The 14,741-nt window shown below is 42.5% G+C and overlaps 2 protein-coding genes across 2 annotated transcripts; both read right to left on the bottom strand.

Moving 5' to 3' along the window:
* Positions 1 to 8,785: 8,785 nt before the first annotated feature.
* LOC307015942 (homeobox protein HMX3-like) lies at positions 8,786 to 10,553 on the bottom strand. The gene is made up of 2 exons (XM_079644924.1): positions 10,211 to 10,553; positions 8,786 to 10,071 (listed from the first exon to the last, which is right to left on the bottom strand). The coding sequence occupies exons 1-2, from the start codon at positions 10,431 to 10,433 to the stop codon at positions 9,497 to 9,499; spliced, it is 798 nt and encodes a 265-aa protein (XP_079501050.1). The 5' UTR covers positions 10,434 to 10,553; the 3' UTR covers positions 8,786 to 9,496.
* A 1,362-nt stretch (positions 10,554 to 11,915) lies between these two features.
* hmx1 (H6 family homeobox 1) lies at positions 11,916 to 14,450 on the bottom strand. The gene is made up of 2 exons (XM_079648963.1): positions 13,894 to 14,450; positions 11,916 to 12,752 (listed from the first exon to the last, which is right to left on the bottom strand). Exons 1-2 carry the CDS (start codon positions 14,192 to 14,194, stop codon positions 12,151 to 12,153), a joined length of 903 nt encoding a protein of 300 aa, XP_079505089.1. The 5' UTR covers positions 14,195 to 14,450; the 3' UTR covers positions 11,916 to 12,150.
* Positions 14,451 to 14,741: the final 291 nt, after the last annotated feature.

Here is a 14,741-nt window from a genome sequence, read left to right as displayed (position 1 = left end):
AACCACTCCCTACCTCTTTACCTAATCCTAATCTTCCTTCCTCCCTCCCAAACCTTAACCCCAAAACCTCAATGTTTCAATGTTGATATGACGTAATTTAAATTAAATACAGGGTTTCAATTTAAACCAGTTTTATTCTGAAAAACCCGGAAGTTCATACTAACTATTAACTTAACACTTTCATTCTGAAAATTCTTCATTTCCGGTTAGCATTAGCATGTGGCTAATGTTTTGAAAACCGTGAATTGAAGGTGAAATGACATGTGATTTTGTACACTAAACGCACTGGGATTAACACTCATTTATCATTTACTTTAGCTGACATCTCTCAGTGGATGTCTGCTCACCACCTCAAGCTCAACCTTGACAACTGAACTGCTTTTCCTTCTGGGAAAAGATTGTCCCGCTCTTGACCTAACAATCAACATCGGCACCTCTATTGTTTCCCCGACTCAGACTGCAAGGAATCTGGGTGGGATCCTAGATAAAAAACTGTCCTTCACTGCAAACATCGCTGCTACAACCCACTGCTGCAGATACACGCTTTACAACATCATGAGGATACGTCCAGGCTCTTGTCATCTCAAGCCTAGACTACTCCCTCCTGGCTGGTCTACCTGCATGTGCCATCCGACCTCTGCAGCTCATCCAGAATGCAGCTGCTCGTTTGGTCTTCAACCTTCCAAAATTCTCCCACACCACGCCGCTCCTCCGCTCCCTTCACTTGCTTCCGGTAACTGCTAGAATCCACTTCAAGACACTGGTACTTGCGTACCATGCTGCGAATGGATCTGGCCCTTCCTACATCCAGGACATGGTTAAACTGTACACCCCGGCACGTGCACTCCGCTCTGCATCAGCCAAACGGCTCGCTGCACCCGCACTGCGAGGGGGACCCAAGCTCCCATCAGCAAAAACACGTGGGTTTGCTATCCTGGCTCCAAAATGGTGGAATGAGCTCCCCATTGAAATCAGGACAGCAGATAGCTTACACATCTTCCGGCGCAGACTGAAAACTCATCTCTTTAGACTCCAATTCGAGCAATAGAATTACTAACAAAGCACTTATATACTAATAAAGGACTGGCTTATCTAAAAGCCAGTTGAGTAACACTTGAAATGTTTGGCTCTATGAAACCTGATGTACTTATATGATTCTGTTTTCTTCAAGTTTGTATCTGTTTGGTTGAACGCACTTATTGTAGGTCGCGTTGGATAAAAGCGTCAGCTAAATGTAATGTAATAATATTGACGCTGAAATAACGTTTCATCAGAATTATATATATATATTAGTAATATAAGATATAATATGTTTAAGCAATAGCTCACGACAGGCCGTGGTATATGCTCATTATATCACAGCTAAGGGGCGTGGTTCGGCCCGACGCGAAGCGGAGGGTCGACAACCCCCTCAGCTGTGATATAATGAGCATATATCACGGCCTGAAGTGAGCTATTGCTTTTATAAAACGGTTACCAAGTGTGGCAATATGAAAGAAAAATACACACTCTAATTTAAATAGTTTTTATTAGTAAATAATGATGTTCAAAATAAAATAGTCCCTCCGTTGCCTTCTGCACAAAACATAGTGCGAGGTGGTTGCTATGCAACAACACTAACAGCTATCGAACATATTAGACGTTGATCCATTATTTGGCTGTTTATTTACATTAATGTGTATGTTGCTGTTTATTGTGCACCCACTGAAAAACTGTCCAGCATCAGTAGCATGGCTTACGTGGTCACTTGTATAGGTTGAGGTTGTTCTAGGCTGTTGCTTGGCGTGGCGAGAATATTGCTCCACTTTCTCCGGTCCCCGAGATTCGGCTTCCAGTAGCTCTGGAGAGAGCTTTCGCACCTGTGGCCACTAACGGTCATAATTTCTCTGCTTTGTTTCAAGACCTGCATCAGAAAGCTTTTTGAATGGTGGTACTTTTCCAGTTGGTCTACCTGCTCTTCACGTAGCTCTGCATGTCGTCGTTAGGTGCTTTTTTTTTTCTGGAGATAGGCACTGCTCAATCCACTCCTCCATAGTAAGACCCCCCCGGAGGTCGAAGTTAATCTTAAATGTTTCCATCTTATGCTTTGTAAGTTTGTTTCGTAACTGAAGAAATGCAAATATATTTATAAAACTGACAAGTCAAATCAAGCAATCTGATTGGTCGATAGTTTTTTTTCGGACCTCTTTGATTACAGATTTGAAAACATCATTGCTTGCTTTAAAAGTAGCACAATTCATTATGTCAAACCTTGGAAAGTGTCTAGATATCCCTGCCCTAATGCCAAAGGAACTGCACACTGAATATGTTTTGCCGTTTGATGTCTATGTCTGGAACATTGCATAACAAGGAGGGTTTCTGCCCTGTTACTTCTCCACTGCTTTCTTGTTCCAGTATGAAAAGCAAACTGCAGTTTGCTTTTCAACCCATCGGTATACTGTTTTTCTTAGAAGCGGAGGGATACTGACTTGTTGTGAAAAGTAACTTACAATTCTACCCGTGGTATACGGTCAGTATATCACGGCTAAGAACCAATCAGATTGCTTGATTTGACTTGTCCGTTTCATAATACTTTATATATACAGTCTATGGTAAGTACGGCGATGTTACAAAACAACTAGGGTCGTGGGAGTGCGGTCGTGAGAGTGTGGTCATGAGAGTGTGGTCGTGAGAGTGCGGTCGTGAGAGTGTGGTCGTGAGAGTGCGGTCGTGAGAGTGCAGTCTCCGACGCTGCAGCTTCATACATGCGCGGGAAGTCTTCTTCGCTGCTTTTGGTGTATTTTGTGGCAGAAGTACAGCGCCACTTACAAGCCCGGCATATTTACTACAGCGTCTCCAGCGGTTCGAGCTGTCTCGTGTGGACGGACACGTTTCTGGTGCCTATTGCTTGTGGACGGAAGACTTTTTTGATAACGATTTTGGTTTGTTTCCGTTATCTTCGTTGTGTGGCTGCAGCCTAATAGCCTTGTTGTTTACCTCACAATGTGCTGTATCATGTAGTTTTGGCCTCAGGTTGCCCTGCAGTGCATGGGGAATCCCCGGGGGAATCCTCCAACAGGGCTATTGCTGGAGACACATGCCGTTTCATCGTAATGACAGCATTGTTAAGGCATTGTTGAACTAAGTGCTCCCACCCGCTCTGACAGTTGCATACACCATTGACACCCAGAGCCTAAAACAGGGCATGTGAGATCCCTCTAATTAATCTTTTACACTCTTTTCCTATAAATCAATCCGTTCTAGTTCTATGATGGGGCCACTTTTAGTTTGCAGGTGGTTTATAACTTACAAACCACCTTAAGACGGTTTGGTTTTCCATCGACTGTACCAGAGGAGCCACTTCATACCTTTACTGTTTATGTTGCAATGCCAGCGTGAATTTCACAAACAGTAACAACAGTGGCAGTCTGTGTTGGAGATGTGCTCAGGCTGCTCTTATACTTACAGTACAAAGCCAGATTGAATTCTACGAACGTCTTCTCTGACAACTTTATAATCTTATCTTAAACTTTGAATCAGTAAGTACTTCTTGGTATCATTGTGTTATTAGCCCTTTTCTCCAGACAAATTGTATTTGTATTTAGTATTAGTATGGTATTTTCACTCTTTTCTGATATTCTTTAAGTGTATTCATGTTATAAACACAACAAAAAAACCTCTGTATGTACCTGAAGCAGAATCGAAATTCATTGTTCAAAATGGCTAATGCCACAATAATAGCAAGTTGGTAGTTATTCAAACTATAGTGAATAATAAATGATGTTACATGTATGCCACAACGTTCAGGCTATACAGTACAATGTGTGATCGTGTTCAAGCCACTTATTGTACTCATGAAGCTTTGTTTCCCAAGTTCCCCCCCCCCCCCAGCCTCTGACATATATAGCTCTTGATTGCAGCCAGGGCAAATAGTTGGCGAACAAGTAGGTTAAAATACCTATACTGGTTTTCAATTTGTCACAGCTCCATACTGGCCCTGGAAATGCCTCGATGTAAAGAGGTATTTGTGACAGTCCCTCTGTGCTTTCTTGTTCAGGGACAGTCTCTCCCATCGTCTTGGGCGATGAACTTTGTCAGATGACTGGGAGAGGTCAACAGAGGTTAAAGTAACAAGCGAGCTGAGAAAGCGGCCCCCCTCTAGTCATGCAGAAAAGAGCTGCTGGAGAGTTTTACCCTGCGTATTGCACACACACACACACACACACACACACACACACACACACACACACACACACACACACACACACACACACACACACACACACACACACACACACACACACACACACACACACACACACACACACACACTAGGGCTGCACGATATTGAAAAAAAATGACATTGCGATATTTTTTTCCCCTGCGATATATATTGCGTTTTTTTTAACTATATTTAACCGGATGAAGGATTTTAGTCACGGACGTCTGGATCTTAACTGGTTGACTCATCATACCTTAAGTCATGATATAACATGTCATGATAATGCATGTTGCTTACCGTCAAATAAGGGGGTTCATCTGTGAATGAAGAAGAGAAGAACCTTTTTGTATCCAAAATAGTTCCAGATGGCAGATGTTGCTTTTCTTTTTGGAAGTAAATCTTCATTCTCGCCGGTATTGTCCTCCTGTGCCTCGCTCATTTTTTACCGGTGTTTTGATGGTCTGCAATCTAGCGGGGCGGGGCCTGCTGTGATCTGATCAATAATGATTGTGATTGGTGGTTTGCTGTGCATGCAAGTACCCCTGACATGAGAGCCACGCAAGTTTTCCTTTTGTAGCAAGCAGCAAAATAATTGTAACATGAGTGTTTGAGTTAATTTACTTGCTTAATATCGCACGTCCTGAAAAAAAAAAAAAAATTAATAAAAATTCTTTTTAAATCGCACGTCCCTGCGATGTGAATATCGCGCATATCGCGGTTATCGCCATGACACGATATATCGTTCAGCCCTAACACACACACACACACACACACACGCACGCATGCGCGCACACGCACACACACACATACACACACACACACACACACACACACACACACACACACACACACACACACACACTAGGGCTGCACGATATTGAAAAAAAATGACATTGCGATATTTTTTTCCCCTGCGATATATATCGCGTTTTTTTTAACTATATTTAACCGGATGAAGGATTTTAGTCACGGACGTCTGGATCTTAACTGATTGACTCATCATACCTTAAGTCATGATATAACATGTCATGATAATGCAGATTGCTTACCGTCAAATAAGGGGGTTAATCTGTGAATGAAGAAGAGAAGAACATTTTTGTATCCAAAATAGTTCCAGATGGCAGATGTTGCTTTTCTTTTTGGAAGTAAATCTTCATTCTCGCCAGTATTGTCCTCCTGTGCCTCGCTCATTTTTTACCGGTGTTTTGATGGTCTGCAATCTAGCGGGGCGAGGCCTGCTGTGATCTGATCAAGAATGATTGTGATTGGTGGTTTGCTGTGCATGCAAGTACCCCTGACATGAGAGCCACGCAAGTTTTCCTTTTGTAGCAAGCAGCAAAATAATTGTAACGTGAGTGTTTGAGTTAATTTACTTGCTTAATATCGCACGTCCTGAAAAAAATTAAAATAAAATTAATAATGTTTTTTTTTAAATCGCACGTCCCTGCGATGTGAATATCGCGCACGCGCATATCGCGGTTATCGCCATGACACGATATATCGTTCAGCCCTAACACACACACACACGCACGCATGCGCGCACACGCACATGCACACACACACACACACACACACACACACACACACACACACACACACACACACACACACACACACACACAGTTGCTCTCCATCCAACAGGAACAGCACTTCCTTGCTCCTGACCAGCCAGACCCCGGCTATAGAGAGGCGCAGACCCATGCAGAAATACAATCATTATGGCATTTTTCCAATTCAAACACACACTCATCAACTGGCAGATCTCTTTCTTTCTGTCTACCCTCTCTCTTTGTTACACACACTCCTCCTCTGCCCTTCTTATTCATTCATAGTCGCACACAGTCAGGCTTCAGTGCACACACTGCTGTGATGAGCTATGACAAGGCAAGAGGCGGGAGGCGACTACAGTAAGAATGGGAGAGGAGTGACAAAATAAAAAGTGCACAGTGTTAGAAACAATTAGCACTTCTTATGAAAAGCATTGACGTTAATAAGTGCATTTACAAATGGAGGTCATTCATAACAAATAAATCTTAGTATTAAGAATAGTTTTTTTGTCTGTAGTCCAAAGATCCAGTCTGAGTGCCTTTAATATACTATGATATTCCATTTATGTCTCCATAAAATACGGCTTAAATGTTAATTGCATGCCATTTGGCCACACCTCAAATCTTGACAGTCTGCCATCATGTCTGAGCGGGCAACCGCAAGGGATTCTGGGTACTGAGCCGAGCAGTAGTGTAACTCTCTCGTAGCTCTGATTCACGAGACAGCGTGCTGCACATAACAGGCCTCTCTTCGTCTGTGAACACACACACACACACACACACACACACACACACACACACACACACACACACACACACACACACACACACACACACACACACACACACACACAAACGATCACAAACGATCAGTGTGTCTCTGCTGAATCACTCACATAATAACGCATGCAAACGCCTTACAGAATGTTGTATTGCTTGGTGCAGTGGATCGATAATGAACATAAGGTGTCCTGATTTTTCATGTAAAGTCCCATCATGTAAATGCCCTTCCTGTATGCCTTTTTAAAGTTCTAATTTTCAATTGAGTACGATTGTTGTCTACATGGATACAAATGTGAAGGGTAAGTTTACTAGTAAAGGGCACTGGGGGTCAAAGGGCAGCCCTGATAAGGTCAGCTCAGTCAAGTGTATTTTCATTAATGTAAGAAAATGGCGTGATTCATATTTTCCTCCTTTTATAATTCATGAAGGATTTGGGTTGGATCCAGTGTTTGTCTGGGCTACTCTAAAATCCTGTTCACCTAAGGGCTTTTAAAGTTCATGTCATGAGGATGGTGAGGGGAAAAGCGGTCCATGCAGGGATCAATAAAATATAAAATGGTTTTGTGTGTGGTCCCTGTAAAGACACAACATAACTCTACAATGTTAATCTTTTTCTAAAAGTCAAAAAATAAAATAAATCACAGGAAGTTGTATTTATAACAAATATACAACCTGCCAAATACATTATCTGGTGTTGAAGATCGTATTCAGCAACCTCAGTATTTCAAAGAAATCTCAAATTATCGAATTAACATAATGCATAATTTACATCCTCAATCTGCAGGTTATATCGTCAGTAACAGAAATATATTTAGATTAGCTTTGTATATTTCTGTTTGTTACTCTCCATATCCTCCTGATATTGAACTGTTTTTGCTGTACTTTTCTTTCTTCTATTTCTCGACTGTTCTCCATCACCATATTTTACAGTTTCTCAATCCACAAAGCAGATGAAGCAACAACTGAGACATCCAAATCCACAAACCCAATGACTCTTTTCTTTTGGGGGATTAGAGCATGGTGTGTTAATTCCCTGTCTGCTGTTTGAGGTGTATTACCAAAGTGCAAACTCAAGTCTTTGGTAATACGCTTGAGTTTACTTGAAGGTATTCCAAAAGGAATAAGCCTTGGCTCGGTTTCACAGAGCACAGCTTTCCATTGTGTATTTTGAGTTCTGCTGAGGCTGCTGATAAAATGTTCTGTGCCTGAGGTAGGACAGCAGAGTGGCCTCTGTTCAGGAAGAGAGCTGGAGTAGACGCTGTCTCACAAACTTCCCCTCAAACTCTGCACGGGTTCATATTTTCAGAATATTTCTGTCTAAGGAACTAAATGAGTGGCTCACGTTGCTCAGAATGTTGTGTTTAGGATTAATTTTCCAGGTATATCTGGTAGCTTTGCCACTTATTTTATCTTGTACATAGCTTACTTATTCCACCATTGTCACTCAAACAATTTTTGATTGCACTATTTTACTTCCTTAATTCTATATGTCTTTAAGTATATTGTGTGTTACAGTGTTGGCAGGGCACAGGACTTAGATAGTAATTACCAACAACACCGCTGTAGCTTTTGTGCACAATAAAACATTTGAATTGTTGAATTTAAACTTAAAATGGGATATGTGTCCCATACCGTGCACACCACTCCTGCGTGCAAGAGAAACGTACACGAATGGTAACAGATCAGTATTACCCAAAATGTTTTGTGGGTTATCTCATCAAATCTGGTATATCATATTATTTATATCCCCAACGGATATATATTTTAGAAATTCACATTCACTGTTTTTTGCATGTTACACAACCGTATTGACATCATTACAACTTAAGTGGTCTTGTTTCTCTGTATTACATCAAACGTATAGCAATGGATTTAATGAAGATTTACGAATGTTTTATAATTGCCTTGCTCCTAATTTAAAACACAGTATATGCAATAATACACAGTACATGCTTTTGTAAATATGTGTTGTGGTCTGAGTTACTTGCTGAAAAAATAGTGTGTGTGTCTACAAGCAATTTGGGCCTATCAGCAAGCATATGGTCACTTAAATTGGATTTACATTAAAGAGCACTCATTTACATTATGTTGTTTACGTTTTTGCTTTGCAGCTGCTGATTTTGTTACATGTGTTTCATGACTTTTTCTCATATTATTTTAGCCTAAACAATCCATGCAAGACTTTATGCTGAAATGACCAAGATTCTGTAATAACATAACCATGTTTTAATTATTAAACTGACTGCACGTCCATTGTGTCCTCATTTACTGCAATGTCATGTAGAGATTAACTGGTCCGAAACACAAACAGTTCAGTTGAAAATGGTGAATAAAAATATTTCTTGAATGAAGATGTTTTAATTACAGTTTGAATAAATGGTGTAATGGGCCTATAGACAAACGTGGAATAAAGTAAGAATATTAGGATACTCAGAAAACAAAATAGACATGCATGAAATATATAATAAAATGTTAATTACATTCATTTAAATACATAGATAATTTCAGTAATTCAAAATTCATTATGATACAGGAAATGCATGCAAATAGCAAGGCTATAATTTCTTTGGTGGCGTAGGCTGCTGGAAATGCTGTTGTCGTTGATAATAATAATGATAATAATAATAATGCCATGTCATGTAAACAATAAAATGTTAGGATTAATAATGTTTTAGGCCTCCCTCAGGCTATTATTAGCTTAGCCTGCTATATCCTAAAAACGGTTATGTGTAGTAGGTTTAGTGAGGCCTAAACAAAATCCATAGGTTTGAAGAAAATAAATAAATAATCCCGAATCAGCTTTTTTTTTTTTAAGTGATATGTAACTTCTCCTTTGTCGTTTTATCTTCAGTCTCCAAAAACAGTAAGGCCGCAGGTCTGGCCCCCCATCTAACACCCTTTTAAATGCTTGAATCTTGACTACAGCCCACCAAAAAGTGTCTCTTTCACGTGGGTTTAATGTCACTCATACGTCCCCGTCGTACAGGCTGAAGTACTTGCTGGCGTTAGTGAAGCAGAGGTAAGGCGTGCTGCTCCCCGGGTAGACCACGGGCAGAGGCATGGGCAGCAGGCACCTCCCCAGCAGGTTGCTCTCTTTGTACAAGGCCGGGAGCTGCCCCACCACCATGGGCTTTCCAGTCTCAGGGAAATCGCTAACAGGTCCATCAATTTCGGTTGAGATTTGCCGTTTCAATTTATTCCTGCGATTCTGAAACCATATTTTGACCTGGGTCTCCGTGAGCTGCAGGGAACTGGCGAGGCAGGCGCGCTCTGCGCTGCTCAGATAGCGTTTCATGTCGAAGGTAGACTCCAACTGAAAGATCTGTCTCTTGGAAAAAATAGTGCGCGTTTTCTTTTTCGTGATCATTTTGCTCTTCTTGACGGGGCTGTCACCTTTGTGGATGTCCGTGGCCGTGGTGGTGGAACTGCTGTCGTCGCAGCTGCTGTCCCCGCTCTCGAAGCGCACCTCCGTCGCCTTCTTCGGGTCGCCGCGGCTGATGATGACCGAGTCCGCTGCTCCCCTGCAGTCTGTCAGCAACTCTGCGAACAAAACGAAACTTTCTTTAACCCCCTGTCAAATGTGCTGCTACAACTGTAGGCTAATATGGTGCGTAATGGTGACACATAACACGAAGTCGCTACACACACCTACAGTTCCAAATGAACAAACCCCTCTTACCTCTGTCGTTCAGTCTGCTGCCCGGGTCTTGTCGCTGCTGGGCTACGTGCTCCTCGTGGTGGCTCTGGAAGACGTCTTTACGCATGACCGTGGCGGAGCCACCGTGCACTCCGGCGGGGTGACAGCTGTCCCGGTTCCTCCCGCTTGTCTTGAGATTGAGGATGTTGTCAATGGTGAATTTCAGAGAGGCGACGGGTCGGCATGGTGCGTCCACTTTGTTCATATTCTCCAACGCGTAAGTCCTTTTTCTTGTTTACTTCCGCGTCTATCCTCGCATTTAAGTCTCACCCGGGACGTTAATCTGACCACTAACGTATCGATGCTGCACGCCCCATTACCATAGCAGCAGCCACTGAGCAGACACTGCTGGGCTGGCGATACTCTGCCTCTATCGCTTACTACACACCGGATGGGGCAAGCGCTGTCCTCGCTCATTGGTCAAGATGAGCGTGCAGTACGGACCAGTGGCAGCGAGGGGATGGGATGTGAAAGGAGGGCGGGACTCCCTCTCCTCCACTCAACCTCTTTATCGTTATACATCTGCTGCAAGGAGAATCCGGGGTCCGCCGCCCTGCAGTGCTCCCTCAGGAAAATAAAGAGTTTAATGTCACTGTTATTTCACACCACGCTGTATGTGCGCCGTGACACACACATTTAATGGTGGTTTTGATGTCCTGCACCATCTCTGTGAAGTTCGGCCAGGCGGCTTGATTCGAGTCACACGATTAGTGTGTGTGCAACCTAAAAGCAAATCAGATCATCTCTGGGCTCATATCTTGAGTTGTGTTTCTTGGGGAAATGTGCATAGTATTTCTATAAACACTTTTACTTGTTCACATTTAAAATGTGAGTAATATATTTTTATTTGCGAGTTAGGCTACTTTTAGTATTGTATAACCTAACGGTGAACAACATGACATAATTGCTTGTCCAAATGTATACCTCGTTGCATTTTTTTTTTTTAAGTAATTGTTCACTGTACCCTATTTGCAAGTTATACATTTGCAAATTAAAATAATAATAGCTTTTAATGAATATTGCCTCGTGGATTTGTGAATACAATATTCGGCTATTTTATTTTGGTGAACAGTGTAATTAGATGCCTCAGATTCCATGTATTATCTTTATTTTTTAAATCTACTTAAAGATTAATCTTACTTGCTCAGCTAATATTGACGCAGATAATAATAGCTTGGATAATCATAACAGAGGCCTACTTGTAGTCAGAACTACTGCAAGTGTACACAAGGTTAAAACAAATGTATATCCGAAAAATACAGTTTTCGTGTTCTCAGCCTTGATTTCTCATTGTGTCACAGAGCACACGTTCAATTAATTCTCTATAAACATTTCTCTGCAAGTTTATTGACAGATGAAGACACATTTTTTTTGGGAGAGGGATCCCTCCTCTGTTGCTCTCCCTGAGGTTTCTCCCATTTTTCCCTTTAAACTGTGGGGTTTTCTCCGGAAGTTTTTCCTTGTACGATGTGAGGGTCTAAGGACAGAGGGTGTCGTATTGTCATACTGATATTCTGTACAAACTGTGAAGTCCACTGAGACAAATGTAACATTTGTGATATTGGTATATATAAATAAACATTGATTGATTGATTGATTTTAGGTAATTGGGTATTCACAATCAATAGAGAAACAGACAAGTTTGTGCTTATTTTTTTATTCATCTATTATGTGGAAAAGTGACAAAGTTTGAAAAATGTGTGGCTTTAAATATAAAAGTTTGCAAAAATATGTGTTTTCAAACATACATACAGTAAGCAGCTTCGGCCTTGCTGTGACAGGGGCACAGATTTATGAACAGATACAGATGATTCATCAGTGTGTTAATGTCTCTGCGGCTGTCATCTTTGGGTGTGGGTTATTGCACGACTCAGTATGAACAGGGTGAACTCATGTTTCAAACAGTTTATATATGACAGTCTTTACACCAAGCCGGTCATCTGCGATCTTAACAAGCTCATGGAGTGAGCGAACGAGGACAGAGGGTAGCTGGAGAATCCGGCTAAGGGTGCAGAAAGTGGATGTCCGTTCATGGTGAAGCCCAGTGCAGCAGTGTGTCCGGGGCCCTCGTGATAGAGAATGGGGACCCTGACAATCCGCTGGGTGGAGTGTGGGACATGTGAAGCCTCGAGGTCTGCCGCCAGCTGCCTCTTCCACTTATTTCTCCGGTTCTGGAACCAGATCTTGACCTGAGTCTCCGTCAGGTGGAGGGACGCTGCCAGACCCGCCCTCTCCGAGCTGCTCAGGTACCGCTTCACGTCAAAGGTGGACTCCAGCTGAAACACCTGACTGCGGCTAAACACGGTGCGGGTCTTTTTCTTCCGGGTGGAGCTCGGGTCTTGCTCTGACCGCGCGTCAAAGCCGCTGTGCATGTCCTCGTTGTCGTCTGTCAGATTGCTGTCCCCTGTCTTCCTGTCGGTCTCGTCGCTGTCCTCAGTTATCGGTTCGGATACTGCTGGGGAGCCCCTGTCACTGGTCGATATGGAGCTACAGTGGTCACCTGGTCTTGTATTATCTCTTGGACCTGAACGGAGAAAAAAACATGAGTGACCTGCAAAGCAAGCTAAAACAAATTGCTTTAAAACGACTGCCCTACTTCAGTGTTGAATCGTGGAGGAATAATGAATTCCACTGGAATACAAACTAAAATGTTTCAGCTGAACGATAGACAAAGTTATGAAGTAAAAAAAAAAAGAAAAGACAATTTGCCTTTATCTGACATTTGCACTAACCTATTTACTTTTGTGTTTTGAAGCTCACCAGTTGGTGAGATTATTGGCAAAGCTACGGTGCGTTGATTGGATTGCACCATCAATGAAGTTATCAGGCTCGTTTATGATACAGATAATTAATTAATAATTATTAATAATAATTCTAACCACACATTTACCGATTTACTGTGTGGGCATCAGTTCTAAACACAAGGGTGGATTTTGAAATTCTGAAATCCAACTATTTTACTGTTCAGGGATGGGCACTTTGTTTGTATGATGGCGCGTGAGTGACATGTGTAAAAGTATCACTTTGACGTGCTTTGCTTCTGCGCATCTGTTTTGGGTTGTATTCTGGACATTTGTGCGTAATCCTCAAACCGAGGCACAGGTCTCCTAATAACAACCAACTAATACTATACACTGGTTGTGTGCGGTAGAGGACCAATTGTGCTTCTGGTGATCCGCCGCGAAAAGCGGGGATCACCATCTGGGAGGCTCTGTGAGCTCCGGGTTACAGAGAGAGGAGCCACACTTGACTCGTTCTTCTGACTGTGTTAGTTTTGTTTAATGAGGCGAGAAACTTCCAAGCTGGCTTTCTATATACTCATGGTTCTACATTAACCTTATTAAATAAACGACCTGACGGCCTGAATATAAGGCACCAAACAATGGATGTGAATAAAAGATGAATAAATGTGACCTAGAACCGACAACCCTATGGCACTACTGCTGTCCTTTTTTAAATGGTTATGTAATATTCTAAAACAAAACATAGCCTATATACAAATGTATGTATGTTTATACAAAATAATAGGTAAACTGAAACTATTAAATCCTCACTAACACACCAGCAATAGCAGCATCACACTGTTGTCTTTAAGGCTATATTTGCTCGCACCTTTGCTTTAAAAAAAATCTATTTTCAGGACTTCTCAGCGACTCTCTACTCACTTTGTGGTGTTTCCAGAGCTCTGAAGTTTAAGGCATTTGCCCCGCGGTACCACTGTAAGGGCGAGTCTCTGTACGGGGACCGAGCTGTGGAGCTACAGCCATCCGGCTCTGGGGCGCTCACATCGGCGTGATGTGCCTTCAGGACTCCGTCCGAGGAGCCGGTCTCCACACCGGCTTCCCCGCGACTCCTGTCCGTGATCGACGCATGTTTATCCGTCCCTTTGCCTAGTATGTTCTCGATAAAAAAAGAAGACACTCTCGATGAAGTGGGAGTCCCGTTTTCCTTGAGCTTTTCCTGCATGTTTTGTCCCCGATTTCACGCTGCTTTTACGCAAACACCGAGCGAATAGTTTGTTTGTGCGTTAAGGCAGCCTACGGTCCAAACTTTCATTTCGAGCGATGCTGCTTTTGCTCCTGGATCGGATATGGAGTCATTGCAGGGACAGGACGGGGATCTCCTCGGTGGTAGCGGGAGGAGAGGGAGACGGAAGCTGTAATACAGTGAGACGTCAAGTGAACGCTCCACGAGCCGAAGGCATCCAGCGATTGGACGAGCACAATGGCAAATGGGGTTTCCGGGGAAAGGATAATTACTGTCATCCCTCTGGTTTGTGTGTGCGTCTGCGTGCGCGTGCGCGTGTTTTCACATCCCCTCGAGGACATGCAGCCAAGAGAGAGAAAACCTCTGTTCGTGGTACAGCACTCTTTATTTAGGTCAATTAAATTAAAAATCAAAATAAAGATCCACTTGACAGGGCATGTCTTCCCCCCCATGTCTTCTCTGAAATATGAAGGTATAGTCAGGACCCTGTCGATATTAAAGAGCATCATGCAGGTTTTTATTTTTT

Source organism: Notothenia rossii, assembly GCF_949606895.1.
Source record: "Notothenia rossii genome assembly, chromosome: 1".
In the NCBI taxonomy this organism is placed as follows: domain Eukaryota; kingdom Metazoa; phylum Chordata; class Actinopteri; order Perciformes; family Nototheniidae; genus Notothenia; species Notothenia rossii.
Note: the sequence above shows the minus strand (reverse complement) of the source record. Positions and strands in the feature narration are given on the sequence as shown.

Coding starts and splice junctions, on each gene's coding strand:
- hmx1 (XM_079648963.1), bottom strand. CDS start 14,194: ATGCAGGAAAAGCTCAAGGAAAACGGGACTCCCACTTCATCGAGAGTG. Junction 12,753..13,893: donor AGCTCTGGAAACACCACAAA/GTGAGTAGAGAG, acceptor TTCTCCGTTCAG/GTCCAAGAGATAATACAAGA.
- LOC307015942 (XM_079644924.1), bottom strand. CDS start 10,433: ATGAACAAAGTGGACGCACCATGCCGACCCGTCGCCTCTCTGAAATTC. Junction 10,072..10,210: donor CAGCAGACTGAACGACAGAG/GTAAGAGGGGTT, acceptor TTTTGTTCGCAG/AGTTGCTGACAGACTGCAGG.